The following is a 20,247-nucleotide window of genomic DNA, read 5'->3' as shown; positions in this document are numbered from 1 at the left end:
CCCTCCTTGCACCTCAATGGCCTAAAAATAAAGATATTTCCCCCGCCGGATACCCAGGCCAAGGGAAACGCTTGGGAATCTTGACCGAAGCACACCGGCCTCAAGGCTCTCCCTTGAGGACTCCCAGCCAGGAGCGGCTCTTGGCACAGCCTCCCACACGGCCGCACCAGGGCTGTCATACAATGGAATCACAGATGTTGCGATGGACGGTGTCGAAAGCCTTGGAGAAGTCGAGGTAGACGACATCCACCACTCTCCCCTCATCTATCCAGCTGGTCATTCCATCACAGAAGGCTGTCAGGTTAGTCAAGCATCATTTCCCCTTGGTGAATCCAAGCTGGCTACTCTTGAGCAGCTTCTTGTCAACCATGTGCCTGAAGACAACAGCCGGTATGAGCCGTTCCATCACTTTTCCAAGGAAAAAGTCCTTGTCCTCCGCGCGGGCGCCCATGGCGGGCGCAGAGCTGCGCTCTGCTCTCACAGCCACGCTCCAGCTTTTCCTCCGGAGGGGGAAAACAACCCTACCTGTTGGGCGAGAGGAGAGGGGCCCCACAGGGCGCTGCCAGGCCCAGCCTGGGCCTCCCCGCCTGCCTGGGAGCTGCCCCGGTGACACGGGCTGAGCTCACAGTGGGGCCCTGTTGCGTCACAGCCACGCGTGGGGATAAATGTCCCCGCGGGGCCGCGGCAGCCTCACTCCTCTGCGAGGTCAGGCTGTTGCTGGCCACTGATCGCGGTGCTGCCCGCCGGGACCCTGTGCAGTCGTTGTGCAGCCAGGAGCACCAACGGGACGCGCGGCGAGTGCGCTGCAGAGGAGCGAGGGGCCAGGAGGCCGTCAGTGCCACCTGCGGACCCTGCCGGAGAGCGGAGCCGAGTGCCGGGGCCTAGCGCCATGCAGGGCTCCTGGAGCGAGACCCTGCGCCCGGAGATGGGGCTGCTCTACCCCACGCTGCTGAGGCTCAAAATGGAGGGTGAGGCCTGGCGGAGGTGCTTCCCAGGGATCCCACAGCCCTGGAACCTGCCCCTGTCCCTGCTCCTGCCCCACAGCGGCCCTGGGCTCAGCGGATGCCAAGCAGCCTCAAGCGGGGGCCGAGGAGCCCTCGAGGGCCGCGAGCGCGGCGTCTCGCAGGGTGTGCGGCCCCCTGCACGTGGCAGCCTGCGCTGGGCAGCTTGCGGACGGGCCCGCAGCGGCTCCACCACGAGCTGACGCCTCTCTCCCTGGCTCTGCAGAGATCGTGGCCATCTGGGACGCAGTCTCCAACCAGATCCTGCAGCAGATGATGCTGGATAAGGTGCGTCGCTCTCCTGCTCCCCTCCCTGAGACATGGGGGCACCTCAGTGAGCCCCGGCACCTTCTCAAGTGCGGGGATGAGAGGAAATCCCTGGAGCAGCCCCAAGCCAGAATCCCAGGAAAGGGGCTCTTCTGCCAGGCCCTCCCAGGGCTCCCTCTTGCCCCGCGGCACCTCAGCTGCAGCAGCAGCAGGAGGGAGGGCACAGAGCAGCAGCCCCTCGCGCTGACAGCCCTCACCTGGCATCTCCCGAGGGCTGACGCCTCCGCCTTGTCGCTTTCCTCTGCAGGGTGTGCTCATCACGGGGCTTGGCACCTTCTGTGCGGTGCAAGAGCCGCTGCGGCTGGGGGCAGAAAAGGTGCTCATGGTCCGAAGACCGATCTTCCAGCTGGCCAGGAACCCAGCCTGGCAAGGGTGGCTGAAGCGCCCCAAAGTGACTGTCCCCGGTGAGAAGGCAGCGCTGGGGTCACCCTCCCCTTCCCCCTGGCACCGCTGGCGGGCACTGGCCGGCTACGGGGCCGGGGGGCTGTTCCTCCTCCTTGGGATGGGCTTGCAAAGACGGTACCAAAGAGATGGGCTCGCTGCCCTGACGCCCGGCTCCAGCCACCGCCGTCCCCTGAGGGCCTCTGAGGGCGACGGCACCGTGGCCAGCTGCAGCACTGACCCTGCTCCTGTTCCTTGCAGAAACCATCCCCATCGAGCCCCTGGACTTCCAGCACTTGAGCCGGGCCACCTCCCTGCCACGGCCCGTGGTGGAAGACTGCGTGGACGAGACCGTCATCCTGTTCTCGTCCCACCTCAAGCGCCACGAGAACGTCTCCTTCGTCTTTAAGGACGTCGGAGTCCTGGGCCGCGAGGGAAACGTGGCCAGAATGAAGTTTTTTGGCAGCTGCATCCAGCAGCTGGAGGCCACCGCGAGCCTCGTGGCAGCCCTGCGCAGTGTGAGTGCCCCGGCCCACCAGGCCATGTCCATTCCTGCGGGTGTCCGGCCACGGGAGGAGCCCCCCGAGCTCTCTGGGCCTGCCGGGGGCTGATCCGAGCGCGGCCCCAGTGTCCGGCCCCACCAAACACTCTGCTCGCACCCAGAGCAGCCCCCAGCTCCCCAAGGCCTCTCCCTGTGGCTCGCCGGGCACCACTCGGGGCCCTCTCCCGCCCTGGCCGGGCAGCCCGTGCTCATCACAGCAAGGGGCGCCCGGCAGAGCCCTGGCAGCGGCAGCCTCCTCTTGCAGCAGCACGAGGGCTGCTGCCCGGGCTGCCCTGCCAACCTCCCGCTGTGGCTTTCCCCCTTGCAGAGACCGTGGCTCACGGACGTGGTGCTCCCCACTCTCCCGGCCAACGTCCCTGTCATCCCGTCCCGCCGCGTCTACGTCTTCCCCAGGTGAGTGTGCGCCCGGGCACGGCCTCCCACTCCTCCTGGGGCTCAGGGCTCGGCATGGAGCCCTGAAGGTGGTACCGCCATCATGGCCAGGGTTGCTGAGTGGGGAGGGATCCTGCCAGGCCTCCCCAAAGAGGCGGCAGGACACCGGGCATGTGGCCGCCAGGAGATCCCCGTGGGCAGCCGGCAGCATCGGGGCCTGCAGGGTGCCTGGGGCAGAGGGTGCCCTCTCCCTCATGCTGCCTTCCTGCTGCTTTCCAGGTTCCAGGTGAGGCTGGAGGGCAGCCCCCCAGCCAAGGATGCCCCCGCTGGCTCCCCCGGCGGGAAGAACAAGGGAGAAGAGCTGCGGAGCGCCGGGCCCAGCACGGGTAAGAGCAAAGGTGCCTGCCCGCCGGCTGGGGCCCTCTGCGCACGCGTGGCCGGCAGCAACCCCGCTCCCGGCTGCTGCGGAGCAGCGGTGCTGAGGAGCCCCCGCGTTCTCGCTTCCAGAGCAGCGTCCCGACGCGCTCGTGCAGCGCTATGCGCAGCCCTGCCTCCCCATGCTGCCCAGCTGGGGCGCACGGGGCCGACACCAGCGCCCGGAGAAGCCGCCTCCTGCCAGGTAGGAGCGAGCCCGGGCGGGAGGGACGAGGGCCCCATGTGCAGCCGGGCTACACAGGGGTCCCTGGGGACAGGACAGCCCAAGGGGCTCCCAGTACCAGAAGCCACGTGGCTCCTGGCCATGGCCACCATCCCGCTGGGTGGCCGCACGGAGCCGCTCTGCCCACGAGCCCCCAGCCCCTTCCTTCTCCTGAGGGTCCCGAGCGCTGCGGCACCCAATGCAAACGCCCAGCAACAAGTCCCAGGAGCTCCAGGGAATCCTGTCGCGAGGCCTGCGGGAGCCGGCGCCTCCCACCCTCCTCCTCATCCAGCCCTTGCTGTCTTCTCAGGAGCGGCGCAGAGCGCTCGGGCCACCTCCTGGCGCCTGCATGGCAGAACGAGGCTGGGGTGCTGCACATACCCCATCCTCCTGCTGCCCCTCGCGCCAGCCCTGCCGGCACCGCTGCCAGCGGCACGACGCAGGTGCGTGAGGGCCCCGCGGAGCTGCCGCCTCCCCGCCAGCAGCCAGGCTGCTCCGCGACACCCCTCGGCCACGGGGTCACCAGGACAGTCCATGTCCCTGGGGGATCTGTGTCCTCGGGAGGCTGCAGGTTGGGCTCTGCTTTTGCAGCAGCCCTTCCTGCCACCTCTCGCCACTCGCCTGCAGAAGCTCCCCGGGGTTTGGCCCTTCCCAGATGGAGCTGGTTGGCCTGGATGGGGTGGGAGACCTGTGGTGCTCTGCTGGGGCTGCTCCCTGAGGGCAGGAGAGAGCCGCTTCCCCCCGCGCCGGCAGTGGCCCCGCTCTCGGGGAGGCTCCGGAGCAGGAGCAGAGTGACGAGCAGAAGCCCATCCGCCCCCTGCCAAGAGACACCTCCCCACACGGACAAGTCCCATCCTGTCCCTCCCTGTGCTCCCCAGGACACAGCCCGCCCGGCCCCGCAGCGCCCCGCCAGAGCCGCCCGCCTCTCCCTCTTCCAAGAGAAGGCCGAGGCGGAGCGCAAAATGCGGCAGGAGCTGCAGGCCGAGGCCGACAAGTGCAGCCGGCAGCGCAGGAAGGTAGGGGATGCCCAGGAGAGCCGCGGCCAAGGGGCCGTCCGCAGCCGCAGGGCGGCTGCCAGGAGCCGCCTCCGCCTGCCCCTGCCGCCCTCCCACCTTGGCTCTTCTCGCCCTCACCAACAGCTGGAGACGCTGGAGAAGCAGCTCCGCGGGAAGCAGCGCGGCCCCCCAGCCACGGGCCAGCCCGTCAAAACGTGAGTGGCCGCAGGGTCCCTGCGTGCAGCCAGGCCCTCGGGCCGCGCGGTGCCAGGCCGGGCGGCAGGCGCCAGCCCGCACAGCCCTGCGCTCCGGGCATGGCCCGTGAGAGCCCTTTGGTGCCGCTGCTCCGAGGGGCAGGGCATGCGCAGAGAGGGAGCCCCAGGCTCCCCCGGAGCCGCACAGAGACCCCACTGCTCCCCTTGCAGGGAACTGTCGCCGCGAGCCCGGCTCAACATGCAGCTCGCGGCCTCCTACCGAGCGGTTCGGGACGCCTGGAGGAACAAGGTGCAGCTGAACCGCCAGAGGCTGCAGGAGCAGGAAGAGGCTCAACGGTAACTAGAGCCCAGCCCAGGGCACACAGGGGCTCTGGAGCTGGCCCTGCCCTCAACCTGCCTTCCAGGGACACGGGCGGGCGGGACGCACCATCACATTCCCAGCGGGCCCCTAAACACCCAGAGAGGCTCAACCTCTTCCTCCCGATTCCCACAGGATGCTGGTGCTGGGCAACCTGCGCAGCCAAGAACTGCAGGACCGCCAGCTGCGCAGAGCCATCCGCAAGAACAACAATGGCCTTTTCCTGCGCAAATAAACGGGCTCTGCGAGTCGCTGGGAGCCTCTCCTTGGGCGCTCAGACTGCAAGGGGCACAGGGCAGCGCCGGAGAGGCTGCACAGGGGCACGTGGGAGAGCGGGTAGCGACACAACCAAGTCCTGGGGGGCTGCTCCATTCTGGGCCGGGCAGGGAGGGCTGCAGGGGAAGGTCTCCAAGGCAGCCCTTCCCGAGGGGCCCTGGGCACAGCGGCACTGCCTGTTGCTCCCCACGTCACCCCCACAGAGGCTCTCAAAGGGGTCCCAGCAGCAGGAGCCCTGCCTGGGCTGAGGAACCTGATCCCAGGCCTGGAGCCAAGCAGAGCCAGCAGCCGGGCAAAGCCCTGGGCAGCTCCTGTCCACTGGCAACAGGATCCCCTTCGCGGCCAGGAGGGATCCAAGGGCGGCCAAAGCCTTCTCCACACCCTGCCTGCAAATGTGCTGCTTCCTGCAGAGTTTCAGTCACGCTCTCTTATATCCTCCATGTCCAAGGGAACTCATAAAGTCCTGCCCATGACACAGCCACAACCTGGAGCAGATTGTTTAGAGAGAATTGCAGGGCACAGTATATTGCCCATAAGGGTCCTTTCCTTACTCCTTTATCCCACATTGCCTGGAAGGACGATGCAACCAACACCCGAGAGAGCAGAACCCATTTTGCACCAGCTGTGTTAAAAGGCTCCTGGGAGGAAGGAGGACTTGCGGAGGGGCAGACAGCAACATGGAAATCCCTGGAGTGCTGCTCCTGCTCGGCACTGGGCACAACCCAAACGTGGCAGAGAGCAGGAATCCTGCCCTTGGCTTCAGAGCGCTGCTGTGTAAATCCTGCGTGAAGAGGGAGCGAAATTTCCCCTGTTTCCGCATTCATCCCTCCCGCACATTCCCCAGAGGGAAAGCTGCACTTTTTTCACATTACCAGGACACATTGCCTCATTAGCCAGGCACATAAACGCCACTGGGTAGAGGTGGTTGTCACAAACCACCATGAAGGGACAGCGATGCCGCAGCCCTCCTGCTCTGTGCCGGCCTCCCCAGCGCTCCTGCTCCCACCCAGCTCCTGCCCAGCCCGGGACAAGCAGTTTTACCAATTCTTCTCATAAACTCCACTGTTCCCCTGGCGCTCTCCTCATCGTTTTACTCGGCGCTCTCCTCATCACCCAGCTCCTCACCACTCATCACTTTGTTCAGGGTTTGGCTGCACCAGAAGCTCCACAGAGGATGCAGGGGATGGAGGCGCTTTCCCAGCCCACTCCATGGCACTGCAGTCTCTCCACACCCAGCAACTTTCCCCACATGCAGAAGGAGCAGCCAAGCACACAACACCCCCCAAGATGCCTTTCCCCACATGGGCTCAGCAGGACACCCTGCATCACTGACAGGGATCCAGCGCTGGCTCCCCGGTTCATCCCTCCACTGGGAAAACTTTTCTTCTTCCCGCTCTTACCAAACCCATCTCGATGATGAAGCAGCAGCTTCACCTGAGCAGCGCTGGCCCCCAGGTTCAGCCTTGCCGCCCAGGCCTGGGGCTGGGACGGTTCCAAGGACATGAGGGCAGGAAACCTGACCAGAACCCTGTGCTCGTGCTTCTCCAGGACACCCCAAGCCCAGACAGTTGGCGGCCAGGGAGGTGGCCAACAGCCGGCAAATGCCATGGCTGGAGGAGCCCCAGCTAAACAACGTCACGGTCACTGCTCTGCAGAGCAGCGCTCAGCCCTGGGCAAAAATATTCCCAGGTGAATTTCCCCACCAGCAATCACAGAATCACACAATCATCATGGTTGGAAAAGACCTTCAAGACCATCGAGTACAGACATAGACCCCTCACCACCAGGCCCGCTAAACCATGGCCCTAGAGGGCTTTGTTCTGCAAACGTTCCCGGGGCAGCCCCTCCTTGCACCTCAATGGCCTAAAAATAAAGATATTTCCCCCGCCGGATACCCAGGCCAAGGGAAACGCTTGGGAATCTTGACCGAAGCACACCGGCCTCAAGGCTCTCCCTTGAGGACTCCCAGCCAGGAGCGGCTCTTGGCACAGCCTCCCACACGGCCGCACCAGGGCTGTCATACAATGGAATCACAGATGTTGCGATGGACGGTGTCGAAAGCCTTGGAGAAGTCGAGGTAGACGACATCCACCACTCTCCCCTCATCTATCCAGCTGGTCATTCCATCACAGAAGGCTGTCAGGTTAGTCAAGCATCATTTTCCCTTGGTGAATCCAAGCTGGCTACTCTTGAGCAGCTTCTTGTCAACCATGTGCCTGAAGACAACAGCCGGTATGAGCCGTTCCATCACTTTTCCAAGGAAAAAGTCCTTGTCCTCCGCGCGGGCGCCCATGGCGGGCGCAGAGCTGCGCTCTGCTCTCACAGCCACGCTCCAGCTTTTCCTCCGGAGGGGGAAAACGACCCTACCTGTTGGGCGAGGGGAGAGGGGCCTCACAGGGCGCTGCCAGGCCCAGCCTGGGCCTCCCCGCCTGCCTGGGAGCTGCCCCGGTGACACGGGCTGAGCTCACAGTGGGGCCCTGTCGCGTCACAGCCACGCGTGGGGATAAATGTCCCCGCGGGGCCGCGGCAGCCTCACTCCTCTGCGAGGTCAGGCTGTTGCTGGCCACTGATCGCGGTGCTGCCCGCCGGGACCCTGTGCAGTCGTTGTGCAGCCAGGAGCACCAACGGGACGCGCGGCGAGTGCGCTGCAGAGGAGCGAGGGGCCAGGAGGCCGTCAGTGCCACCTGCGGACCCTGCCGGAGAGCGGAGCCGAGTGCCGGGGCCTAGCGCCATGCAGGGCTCCTGGAGCGAGACCCTGCGCCCGGAGATGGGGCTGCTCTACCCCACGCTGCTGAGGCTCAAAATGGAGGGTGAGGCCTGGCGGAGGTGCTTCCCAGGGATCCCACAGCCCTGGAACCTGCCCCTGTCCCTGCTCCTGCCCCACAGCGGCCCTGGGCTCAGCGGATGCCAAGCAGCCTCAAGCGGGGGCCGAGGAGCCCTCGAGGGCCGCGAGCGCGGCGTCTCGCAGGGTGTGCGGCCCCCTGCACGTGGCAGCCTGCGCTGGGCAGCTTGCGGACGGGCCCGCAGCGGCTCCACCACGAGCTGACGCCTCTCTCCCTGGCTCTGCAGAGATCGTGGCCATCTGGGACGCAGTCTCCAACCAGATCCTGCAGCAGATGATGCTGGATAAGGTGCGTCGCTCTCCTGCTCCCCTCCCTGAGACATGGGGGCACCTCAGTGAGCCCCGGCACCTTCTCAAGTGCGGGGATGAGAGGAAATCCCTGGAGCAGCCCCAAGCCAGAATCCCAGGAAAGGGGCTCTTCTGCCAGGCCCTCCCAGGGCTCCCTCTTGCCCCGCGGCACCTCAGCTGCAGCAGCAGCAGGAGGGAGGGCACAGAGCAGCAGCCCCTCGCGCTGACAGCCCTCACCTGGCATCTCCCGAGGGCTGACGCCTCCGCCTTGTCGCTTTCCTCTGCAGGGTGTGCTCATCACGGGGCTTGGCACCTTCTGTGCGGTGCAAGAGCCGCTGCGGCTGGGGGCAGAAAAGGTGCTCATGGTCCGAAGACCGATCTTCCAGCTGGCCAGGAACCCAGCCTGGCAAGGGTGGCTGAAGCGCCCCAAAGTGACTGTCCCCGGTGAGAAGGCAGCGCTGGGGTCACCCTCCCCTTCCCCCTGGCACCGCTGGCGGGCACTGGCCGGCTACGGGGCCGGGGGGCTGTTCCTCCTCCTTGGGATGGGCTTGCAAAGACGGTACCAAAGAGATGGGCTCGCTGCCCTGACGCCCGGCTCCAGCCACCGCCGTCCCCTGAGGGCCTCTGAGGGCGACGGCACCGTGGCCAGCTGCAGCACTGACCCTGCTCCTGTTCCTTGCAGAAACCATCCCCATTGAGCCCCTGGACTTCCAGCACTTGAGCCGGGCCACCTCCCTGCCACGGCCCGTGGTGGAAGACTGCGTGGACGAGACCGTCATCCTGTTCTCGTCCCACCTCAAGCGCCACGAGAACGTCTCCTTCGTCTTTAAGGACGTCGGAGTCCTGGGCCGCGAGGGAAACGTGGCCAGAATGAAGTTTTTTGGCAGCTGCATCCAGCAGCTGGAGGCCACCGCGAGCCTCGTGGCAGCCCTGCGCAGTGTGAGTGCCCCGGCCCACCAGGCCATGTCCATTCCTGCGGGTGTCCGGCCACGGGAGGAGCCCCCCGAGCTCTCTGGGCCTGCCGGGGGCTGATCCGAGCGCGGCCCCAGTGTCCGGCCCCACCAAACACTCTGCTCGCACCCAGAGCAGCCCCCAGCTCCCCAAGGCCTCTCCCTGTGGCTCGCCGGGCACCACTCGGGGCCCTCTCCCGCCCTGGCCGGGCAGCCCGTGCTCATCACAGCAAGGGGCGCCCGGCAGAGCCCTTGCAGCGGCAGCCTCCTCTTGCAGCAGCACGAGGGCTGCTGCCCGGGCTGCCCTGCCAACCTCCCGCTGTGGCTTTCCCCCTTGCAGAGACCGTGGCTCACGGACGTGGTGCTCCCCACTCTCCCGGCCAACGTCCCTGTCATCCCGTCCCGCCGCGTCTACGTCTTCCCCAGGTGAGTGTGCGCCCGGGCACGGCCTCCCACTCCTCCTGGGGCTCAGGGCTCGGCATGGAGCCCCGAAGGTGGTACCGCCATCATGGCCAGGGTTGCTGAGTGGGGAGGGATCCTGCCAGGCCTCCCCAAAGAGGCGGCAGGACACCGGGCATGTGGCCGCCAGATCCCCGTGGGCAGCCGGCAGCATCGGGGCCTGCGGGGTGCCTGGGGCAGAGGGTGCCCTCTCCCTCATGCTGCCTTCCTGCTGCTTTCCAGGTTCCAGGTGAGGCTGGAGGGCAGCCCCCCAGCCAAGTATGCCCCCGCTGGCTCCCCCGGCGGGAAGAACAAGGGGGAAGAGCTGCAGAGCGCCGGGCCCAGCACGGGTAAGAGCAAAGGTGCCTGCCCGCCGGCTGGGGCCCTCTGCGCACGCGTGGCCGGCAGCAACCCCGCTCCCGGGTGCTGCGGAGCAGCGGTGCTGAGGAGCCCCCGCGTTCTCGCTTCCAGAGCAGCGTCCCGACGCGCTCGTGCAGCGCTGTGCGCAGCCCTGCCTCCCCATGCTGCCCAGCTGGGGCGCACGGGGCCGACACCAGCGCCCGGAGAATCCGCCTTCTGCCAGGTGGGAGCAAGCCCGGGCGGGAGGGACGAGGGCCCCATGTGCAGCCGGGCTACACAGGGGTCCCTGGGGACAGGACAGCCCAAGGGGCTCCCAGTGCCAGAAGCCACGTGGCTCCTGGCCATGGCCACCATCCCGCTGGGCGGCCGCACGGAGCCGCTCTGCCCACGAGCCCCCAGCCCCTTCCTTCTCCTGAGGGTCCCGAGCGCTGCGGCACCCAATGCAAACACCCAGCAACAAGTCCCAGGAGCTCCAGGGAATCCTGTCGCGAGGCCTGCGGGAGCCGGCGCCTCCCACCCTCCTCCTCATCCAGCCCTTGCTGTCTTCTCAGGAGCGGCGCAGAGCGCTCGGGCCACCTCCTGGCGCCTGCATGGCAGAACGAGGCTGGGGTGCTGCACATACCCCATCCTCCTGCTGCCCCTCGCGCCAGCCCTGCCGGCACCGCTGCCAGCGGCACGACGCAGGTGCGTGAGGGCCCCGCGGAGCTGCCGCCTCCCCGCCAGCAGCCAGGCTGCTCCGCGACACCCCTCGGCCACGGGGTCACCAGGACAGTCCATGTCCCTGGGGGATCTGTGTCCTTGGGAGGCTGCAGGTTGGGCTCTGCTTTTGCAGCAGCCCTTCCTGCCACCTTTCGCCACTCGCCTGCAGAAGCTCCCCGGGGTTTGGCCCTTCCCAGATGGAGCTGGTTGGCCTGGATGGGGTGGGAGACCCGTGGTGCTCTGCTGGGGCTGCTCCCTGAGGGCAGGAGAGAGCCGCTTCCCCCCGCGCCGGCAGTGGCCCCGCTCTCGGGGAGGCTCCGGAGCAGGAGCAGAGTGACGAGCAGAAGCCCATCCGCCCCCTGCCAAGAGACACCTCCCCACACGGACAAGTCCCATCCTGTCCCTCCCTGTGCTCCCCAGGACACAGCCCGCCCGGCCCCGCAGCGCCCCGCCAGAGCCGCCCGCCTCTCCCTCTTCCAAGAGAAGGCCGAGGCGGAGCGCAAAATGCGGCAGGAGCTGCAGGCCGAGGCCGACAAGTGCAGCCGGCAGCGCAGGAAGGTAGGGGATGCCCAGGAGAGCCGCGGCCAAGGGGCCGTCCGCAGCCGCAGGGCGGCTGCCAGGAGCCGCCTCCGCCTGCCCCTGCCGCCCTCCCACCTTGGCTCTTCTCGCCCTCACCAACAGCTGGAGACGCTGGAGAAGCAGCTCCGCGGGAAGCAGCGCGGCCCCCCAGCCACGGGCCAGCCCGTCAAAACGTGAGTGGCCGCAGGGTCCCTGCGTGCAGCCAGGCCCTCGGGCCGCGCGGTGCCAGGCCGGGCGGCAGGCGCCAGCCCGCACAGCCCTGCGCTCCGGGCATGGCCCGCGAGAGCCCTTTGGTGCCGCTGCTCCGAGGGGCAGGGCATGCGCAGAGAGGGAGCCCCAGGCTCCCCCGGAGCCGCACAGAGACCCCACTGCTCCCCTTGCAGGGAACTGTCGCCGCGAGCCCGGCTCAACATGCAGCTCGCGGCCTCCTACCGAGCGGTTCGGGACGCCTGGAGGAACAAGGTGCAGCTGAACCGCCAGAGGCTGCAGGAGCAGGAAGAGGCTCAACGGTAACTAGAGCCCAGCCCAGGGCACACAGGGGCTCTGGAGCTGGCCCTGCCCTCAACCTGCCTTCCAGGGACACGGGCGGGCGGGACGCACCATCACATTCCCAGCGGGCCCCTAAACACCCAGAGAGGCTCAACCTCTTCCTCCCGATTCCCACAGGATGCTGGTGCTGGGCAACCTGCGCAGCCAAGAACTGCAGGACCGCCAGCTGCGCAGAGCCATCCGCAAGAACAGCAACGGCCTTTTCCTGCGCAAATAAACGGGCTCTGCGAGTCGCTGGGAGCCTCTCCTTGGGCGCTCAGACTGCAAGGGGCACAGGGCAGCGCCGGAGAGGCTGCACAGGGGCACGTGGGAGAGCGGGTAGCGACACAACCAAGTCCTGGGGGGCTGCTCCATTCTGGGCCGGGCAGGGAGGGCTGCAGGGGAAGGTCTCCAAGGCAGCCCTTCCCGAGGGGCCCTGGGCACAGCGGCACTGCCTGTTGCTCCCCACGTCACCCCCACAGAGGCTCTCAAAGGGGTCCCAGCAGCAGGAGCCCTGCCTGGGCTGAGGAACCTGATCCCAGGCCTGGAGCCAAGCAGAGCCAGCAGCCGGGCAAAGCCCTGGGCAGCTCCTGTCCACTGGCAACAGGATCCCCTTCGCGGCCAGGAGGGATCCAAGGGCGGCCAAAGCCTTCTCCACACCCTGCCTGCAAATGTGCTGCTTCCTGCAGAGTTTCAGTCACGCTCTCTTATATCCTCCATGTCCAAGGGAACTCATAAAGTCCTGCCCATGACACAGCCACAACCTGGAGCAGATCGTTCAGAGAGAATTGCAGGCACAGTATATTTTCTATAAGGGTCCTTTCCTTACTCCTTTATCCCACATTGTCTGGAAGGACGATGCAACCAACACCCGAGAGAGCAGAACCCATTTTGCACCAGCTGTGTTAAAAGGCTCCTGGGAGAAAGGAGGACTTGCGGAGGGGCAGACAGCAACATGGAAATCCCTGGAGTGCTGCTCCTGCTCGGCACTGGGCACAACCCAAACGTGGCAGAGAGCAGAAATCCTGCCCTTGGCTTCAGAGGGCTAAACCTCCATGTAAACCCTCCGCAAAAAGAGGGAGTGTAATTTCCCCTGTTTCCACACTGTGGCACTCCTCCCACACACTTCCTAGAGGGAAAGCTGCATTTTTTTCCTTCTCCCCCGCCCCCCTCCACACATTACCAAGAAGATATCTAGGAGCATAAATGCCACTGGATATATGGCATTGGCACAAACCACTGGTAATGGAAACCAGTGCAACTGGCAACTCGTGGAGCTAGTCATCATCTGCATTGGCAGCTTCTACTGGCTACTAACTACTGCAACTTTTGACTTCTACCCACTTGCTATGAGCTAAACCCCATGAAAATCATATTGAAAAACTGCTGGCACACCTGTCCTTGGAATCCTTTCCTAATATTGGTCTTCTCTGTCCTTCCTCTTTACACACCCTTCCCCTTGCACTTTAACCCTGCTTCACCATTCTGAGGCCCCCAGGTACTTGCTGCCACTTCTGTTTTCCTCAACTCCTGCGGCATCACCATACATTTGGGAAAAATCTTTATTCTCCATGGGCTCCCTGCAAGAAAAGCCTCTAGGGACTCCCAAGCAAATAGAGATCTATGGCTTCCCTGGGGGGAAACCCTCCAAGGACTCCCAAGCAAACAGAGATCCACCAAAACACCTCTGTACTACACAGCTTTCACATGTGCATTTATTCAAGGTCAGGAGAATGGCATGTGAATAGAACTGTGGTGGAGAAATAGGACAAAGCAAGGAGAAGTGATGGACAACTAGGAAAGTGTTGGAAAGGAGCCCTTTGCACAGTCTTTCCTGATAAGCATTTTTTTCCCCCTCCTAATTGGTAAAGGTGCAGGGATAAACATAAGGTTTGATGTTTATGGAAACGTGAACGTTGAAGAACCCTTGCATGGATGACCAGGTGTCACAGCCAGATGCTACAAATGTATGTAATGAGGCACATAAATGAGAGAGAGAGGAAACCTACACTCGACAAGCTTTGCTCAGAGAGCTGGGGGGGAAACACTCAGGTGCTGCAGCTGGCCGGACCTTCCCTGCAAGACGTGAAGGAGCTGCCACACCAGCATTTTCCCCCGAGCTCCAGACTTTACAGAGAGCAACGTGGCGCATTTAGCCTCCGGTAAGAAAGGCAGTAGCTGGTTACCTGAGCTGAACAAGGCTGTGAAGTGAACCTGGAACCTAGTCCTCCCTCCCCTCCACTCTCCCATTTCCCCATTCAGAGAGCTCTTGGAGAAGGCCTTGCACTGTGTCCACAGAGATGCCCCAAGTGAGTCTGTGCAGTAAGGCACACAATGCCTTCACCATGCAAAGGTGGGGGGAGTCCAGAAAAGATCCACAAAATTTCCAGCTATTTCTGATCAGTCTCCACCTTTGCAGCTGCCAGCTCATATGAACTAGGCTGGTTGCCAATCACCCGAGCAGAAGAAACCCAGATGCCTACAGAGATCAAAAGGATTATCATGCATGTACTGCATAAACACCGGTGACAGTGACACATCTGGGTGAAGAAGCTCTCTCCATAGCCAAACCTCTACTTGGAGGCTGGGCTAGAGCAAGGACTCCACGAGCTATCACACAGGATTTTACCTAGGGGTATTTTGCCTTTCCTTTTTGGGAAAGAAACTCGTCTGAAAGAAGGATATTCCTTAGAATCATAACAGTTGGAAAAGTCCTTCAAGATCATTGAGTCCAACTGCAAACCCTTCAACATGACGCCTGCTAAGCCATGGCCCCGAGTGCCTCATCTACATGTTTCTCCAACGCTGGCAGCAATCATGACTCCACCACTTTCTTGGGCAGCCTGTTACAATGCTCCACTACTCTTTCCATGTAGAATTTTTCCCTGACCTCCTGACCTGAATCTAACCTGAACCTCCCCTGTTACAGCTCGAGTCACCCACAACATTTACCCTTCTTTTCTTCCTAGCAGAGGCAGTCTTAAGCTGTGGGCTTGACTGCCTCACTCTGGACAGCCTCCTAGGTGGGCCTTGGCAAGGGTTCTCCTTTGTCTGTTCCTTGAGTTTCAGGGCTTCATACCTATTGCATAAGGTCACCGGGGGAAGTAAGTCAGGAAGGGATTCTCCTGCCACACTGAGCAGGGACCTGTTTCCACCTCTCCTCAGCTCTTAATTCTGCCCCCTCTGCCTTATGGCAAAAAGGTTGAGGATCCTCAGATGAATTAGGAGCGTTCCCCGTTGCACTTCTTGAGATGACTCCACCAACCTATCTCTTTCTCACGCTCTCTGATACTCCTGCTCCACACTCTGCCTGCACCAACAGCCACGCTACCTCAGCGCCGCCTCACGTGAGGGGCCCGGCAGCGCTGCCTGCACGGGGGCGCCGGGCCTGCCTCACGCTTTTGCCGCCATTTCGCCCCTCAAGATGAGATCCCTCGGCACAAGTCTCCATTGCAGAGCCCTTCCCTTCGAGACCCGAGCAGGGCAGGAGAGATTCGGAGAGTGGATTCCGTTATACCTGATCCTTAACTTAGGGGTTACAAAACAGACAAACCATCACAAGGGACGCCACTATATCTGTTGAAGCCCTGTAAAGATACTACATACACAACATCTTTGGCAAGGAGCACAACCAATTACCTGACTCTTGCATGAAGTGCTGGCTCCTTTTGTTTGTTTGGAAATAAAGTCCACACTCATCTTTGAGCAAACACACGTTCTTGCATTGGGAGAGAAAGTAAACACTCAAACTCTATCCATGCTCTTCATCCCACTTGTGATTTTTTTGTATCCTCACCACACCACCTTCTCAACTGTGACTCTTCAAAGCTGAAGCAGATAGCTTCCATACAGGAAGGAGTGAGCAATTCTGGTCCCAAGAACATCCTTCTTGGGACTTTCCCAGTTCTAATGCATTCTTGGAAGATGGGGGAAACAGAAGCACACATCTCAAGGCAAGAGCACCATGCATTTTTACAGTGCTACAATGATTTTTGGTGTCTTCCCTTCTATTTTCTTAATGCCTAACATTTTATTTGCCTTTCTACTTGCTGTAGGGCTGCAGTTGAGCTTTCATGGAGCCATCCATCATAACCCCAAGGTCTTGCTTCTGTGTGGTAACTGCCAGCTCAAAGCCCATCATTTTACATGCAAAGCAAGGGCTGTCTTTGCCTGTCTCGCTTTACATTTAGCCACATGAAACTTCCTCTGCCATTTTGTTGCCTAGTTACTCGGTCTCATAAGGTTTTCCAGTGATACTTCACTGCTGGCCCTTCTCCTTGGTACCTTGAATAACTCGTTATCACCACTGCTTGCAGTCTATTTTCCCTCCTTTTCAAGTCATTTACGAATGCACTCAACAGTACAGAGCCCAGTACTGACCTACAAAATTCCATTGGCAACATCCCTTCACTGGGAGAACTTTTTCTTCCATTTTCTCTCACCCTCCATTTGTGACATTTTAGCCAATCACCTCCATGAATCAGGACCTTCCCTCTTATTCAATACCTGCTCAGCTTCCCAACAAGGGCTTTTGTTGAAAAAGTACAGAAATCGCATAGGTATGAATTTTCTCAAACTGAGAAAACTGTATTTTCCCTAATGTCTGCTATATTTTTCTTTTAATGTAGCTCTTACTAGTTTGCATACTTTAGATGTGAGGCTTACAAGCCTTTCATTTTTTGGATCCTCCCAAAACATTTTTGAAGATTGATGCTATATTTGACTACCTTCCAGGCGACAAAAAAAAAAAAAAAAAAAAAAAAGAGAGAGAGAGAGAAATGTTACACACTGCCTTTGGCAGTTCAGCTATTTCATTCTTGAATTCCTTAGACCTCAGGTCAAACCTCCCAGTGCTGGCAACTGGGTAGCATACAAGGCCGCAATCACAAGCCAGTTTTGCCTAGATTTTATGTTCTGTGGCAGAGTAGGAAAGCAAGAAGGAGCTACCTCCAGCAAGGTCAACTGAAGCCAAATAGACATCCATTTGATCAAAGGAAGCATTTTCATAACTGGATGGTTGTCATAAAATAGACACATATTGCTCAGGTTTGCCAGTCTAGTCTCAGCACGGTCCTCGCTGGCCACCAAACTGGGATGCTAACAGGGCTGGCCTGAAAACCCAGCAAAAATAATGCAGCTTGCATGAGTTTTTTCAGCACAGGTTTGTAGACTGAAAAATGTCAGCATTGCATTGAGGGGCTTGAAAAAGAACAGAATCAAGGGGCCACAGCTGAGAAGACTGGACCTATTTTCCTTCTCGCCTTTAACAAAACCAGTGACTTTCTGCCCAGAAATCACTCCTGAATGCTACAATTGCTGAGATACAGCATCCACCATTAGCTGGTTGCAGACCAATAATGCAGGCACAGGACTTCCTTTACTCATTCATCCTAGGTCTTTAAGGACCAGATAAAAAAATACAGATAGGTCAACAGAAATGAAAATAAAAATATCTGAGCTCCCCAAGATGTATTCTTTAACCATGGGCTAGGTTTGTAAGGGATTTTAGTCCATTGGTGTTCAGGAGACAGGCTTTCAAATGTGATTCCAGGGCTACCATTCCAATCTCACAGTGGATTCAGTGGACTCTGATCTCCCAGGAAGGAAAGGACGAGGCATGGAGCAAACGGACAAGTGAAATCCAAGCACCAACAGATCAGTTGCAATGAAGTGTTGAAATTAAGCACTGTTTGGGGAAAGATCTGTTCTGGCAAGAAGATGGAAAAAAAGGAAGCTAATTTTGAGGTCTTTACTGACTCTTTTGTAGACTGTTTGAAGGCTGAAGAAAGCAGGCAACATGTCCCTCAAAGCATTTTTTTTTTCCTTGTAATTATCTCATGCTCCCAGAGAATTTCTTCTGGGTTTATTAGAAAACCAGTAGCATCTGGCTTTTTGGAAGTAGGTCCATCCCTTATTCCTGCAGCATTTACATGGCTAATTACCACAGCTTTGAATGCCTAATGCCTGGTTTCCTACAGGCTGCCAAGAGACAGCAACAGCTTGCTTAAAGCAATGTGGCCAGAGAGGTGATCAAAACCAGGCAAGGCCAAGCACACCTGATGGACAACCAGAGCGCACGTGGGAGCCCAGCTAAAGTACCAAACCCTTTTCAGCAGGAGCACAGTTCAAGATCATGTTTGGGTTTCATTTGCAAGGTGACAAGCGGCTCTTCTTAGCTAGCCCCTCTATTCCTACAGCCCACCTGTGACATAATGCCCTCCTTTTCATCTGTCTTCCATTCCCCCATGCAAAACCTCCCTCCTGCTCAACGCTGCTGCCACCACACCATCTCCCATACTCCTATCTGTGCCCATCGCAGACCTAGGATGAAGGCAGTTGCTGCAGCTCCTCATTACAGCTCAGAATTTTCCATTGCCCTCCACAACCCTCATGGCTATTATAGTCTCATCTCCTGGGCAGGTGAACTCAATCTTCACTTTTCTGATTTTCTGTTGTCTGTTTATTAGATGGACCCTTGGTGAACTCAGCAGCTCACACTCTCCTGTGGCGCCAAGTGTAAAATTAATATTGACTACAAAATCTGGGCACTCCTTTCTGGCCAGAGCCAGAGACATTTCAAGTTAATAGGAATGTTACAGTGCTTCACACCCACCATCATCTTTTCTGAAACCTGCAGCTCGCGTGGCTCATTTCTAATTGCAGGCATTAACTCCTAATGGGTCTCACCTGTTCCCGGGTGCTCCCTCAGCCAGCCCAGTGCCCAGATGCGCTGGGCTGGCCGTGCCGCTTCCAGGAGCTCTTGGGTCTGCTCCCAGGCAGCCAGCGGGAGGTGGCCGTGCATCAAACTGCTGTCTTTGGCCTCCCACCTCTTCTGCACTGCTCCTTGTGGCCAGTCACTCAAAACCAGAGGTTCCCCTTCCTTAAAAATATCACGACAGCCTCAGGCAAGTGAAAGGTGTCAGGGTGCCAGTGAGCTGCCAGGGGCTCCTGGCAGAAACACCTCAGCCCAAGAAGGTCTTTGCATCTCCATGGCTTCATTTCAGCTGAGAGGTGATTAGCAGCAAACAAGGGACAACTACCACTGTAGTAGCAGCTACAGTGAGGGGGGTGGAAGTCACCTACGTGGTTTAGAGCTGAGACCACACATATTTTTGCTAAATATCACCAAATACCCCCCCCAAAGAGACAGTATTAACTTCTGCTAGCTCAGGAACAGTGGAATAAGAAATCCTTTTTCAGCCTGAAACCCTTCAGCTCTGTCTCTCGTCTATCAGCTGAGCACAGGTTGCCTCTGGGTGCAAGGACACCCACACCAAGAGTCTGAGCCCTGGTTCCCTTTCCAGATGTTGCTCTATTTCCCCAGGGAAGAGCCTAGATTTTCTAAAGAGTATCACTGCCCCCTATCACTGCAGAGCTCAGAAGATGAGATTGCTGAAACTAGGTGTCTCATACTAGCAAATGCCCAAGCATGGCAAATCAAGAGAGACTGCATCCAGAGTAGAGGGAAGCTGAGGCACAGCTGCTACTGAACTACACATTGCAAGGTGCTTACGTTTTTTCATATAGCTCCTTACTGGGGTGCCAAAGTGAGACCCCACCACACTGTAGCAGATGGACCTTCCTCTCACATGCACCCAACTCTACACAGGGTGAGGAGGATAAATTAGTGGATGACTCTGGTTTGAGGGCGTACACGTGCTCACTGCATGCATGTGTATCTCTGTGTCACTGAGTCCTGGGTTGGGTCATGTGGCAGGAGCTCTCAAGGGTCTTGTTTTTGCTCAGCAGTGGCCCTGGCCAGCTCAGCGCTCCATGAGCCTCATTTCCTCTCCAAGCAGTGGGGTCCAGTCCCGCTCAGTGCCACAAGGCTGAGTTTATATCAGCTCCCTGGAGATGGAGACCGTTCTCACCTTCAGACCGACCTGAGATTTCAGGGGACTTGGCAGGCTTGGGCTTAGAGTATTTCCACAAGCAGCTACAACTGAGTAATAGATTGGGGGTTTTCTGCTGGTAGATCAAAACCCACAAGGAGGTCAAGAAATGCAATCCAGGGAGGAAAAGAGGATTAGTGAGATGCTGAACATGCAGTTAAGATCTCAGGGTAAAGAAATCTTGTTCTTGCATTCCTTGCACACCCTGAGCCTTTACAATCAAGAGCTCTTTGCCAGACTCTTAAAACACACACATAAAGCAATTACAGTAGCATAATGATGTTACCACCAGTACCTTTGTATGCTTGCACAGAAAGTAGAAGAGGAAAGAGCTTAGATTTTATTGCTCTTACTTCAAATCAAGTGTTGCCAACAGGAAAGAGCTGAGAAAAATGGTGCTAATGAGCCCAAATTAATTTTTCCAGTCCTTTTCCCCCTGCCGCTTTCATTTATCACCCCTTCCCGGCCCAGCCCTGTGATGGAACTTTGAGGTATGGCTGGTTTTCCTCTCAAAGGGAAGACACCATGTTAAAAAAAAGGCGGTTTT

The 20,247-nt window shown here is 59.6% G+C and overlaps 1 protein-coding gene across 1 annotated transcript in view; it reads right to left on the bottom strand.

The window, feature by feature from the left end:
* Window positions 1-14,198: 14,198 nt before the first annotated feature.
* The window catches only part of LOC148596187 (syncytin-2-like), a 97,262-nt gene continuing 91,213 nt past the window's right edge, over window positions 14,199-20,247 (bottom strand). The window contains exon 2 of the mRNA XM_088526706.1: window positions 14,199-14,287. Coding sequence (XP_088382832.1) covers window positions 14,199-14,287 — 89 coding nt within the window. The remainder of the gene's footprint in view (window positions 14,288-20,247) is intronic.

Source organism: Tinamus guttatus, unplaced genomic scaffold (genome assembly GCF_059628265.1).
Source record: "Tinamus guttatus ecotype Peru unplaced genomic scaffold, ASM5962826v1 Tinamus_guttatus_pri_ptg000026l, whole genome shotgun sequence".
Lineage (NCBI taxonomy): Eukaryota > Metazoa > Chordata > Aves > Tinamiformes > Tinamidae > Tinamus > Tinamus guttatus.
This window is presented reverse-complemented; position numbering and strand designations above follow the sequence as displayed.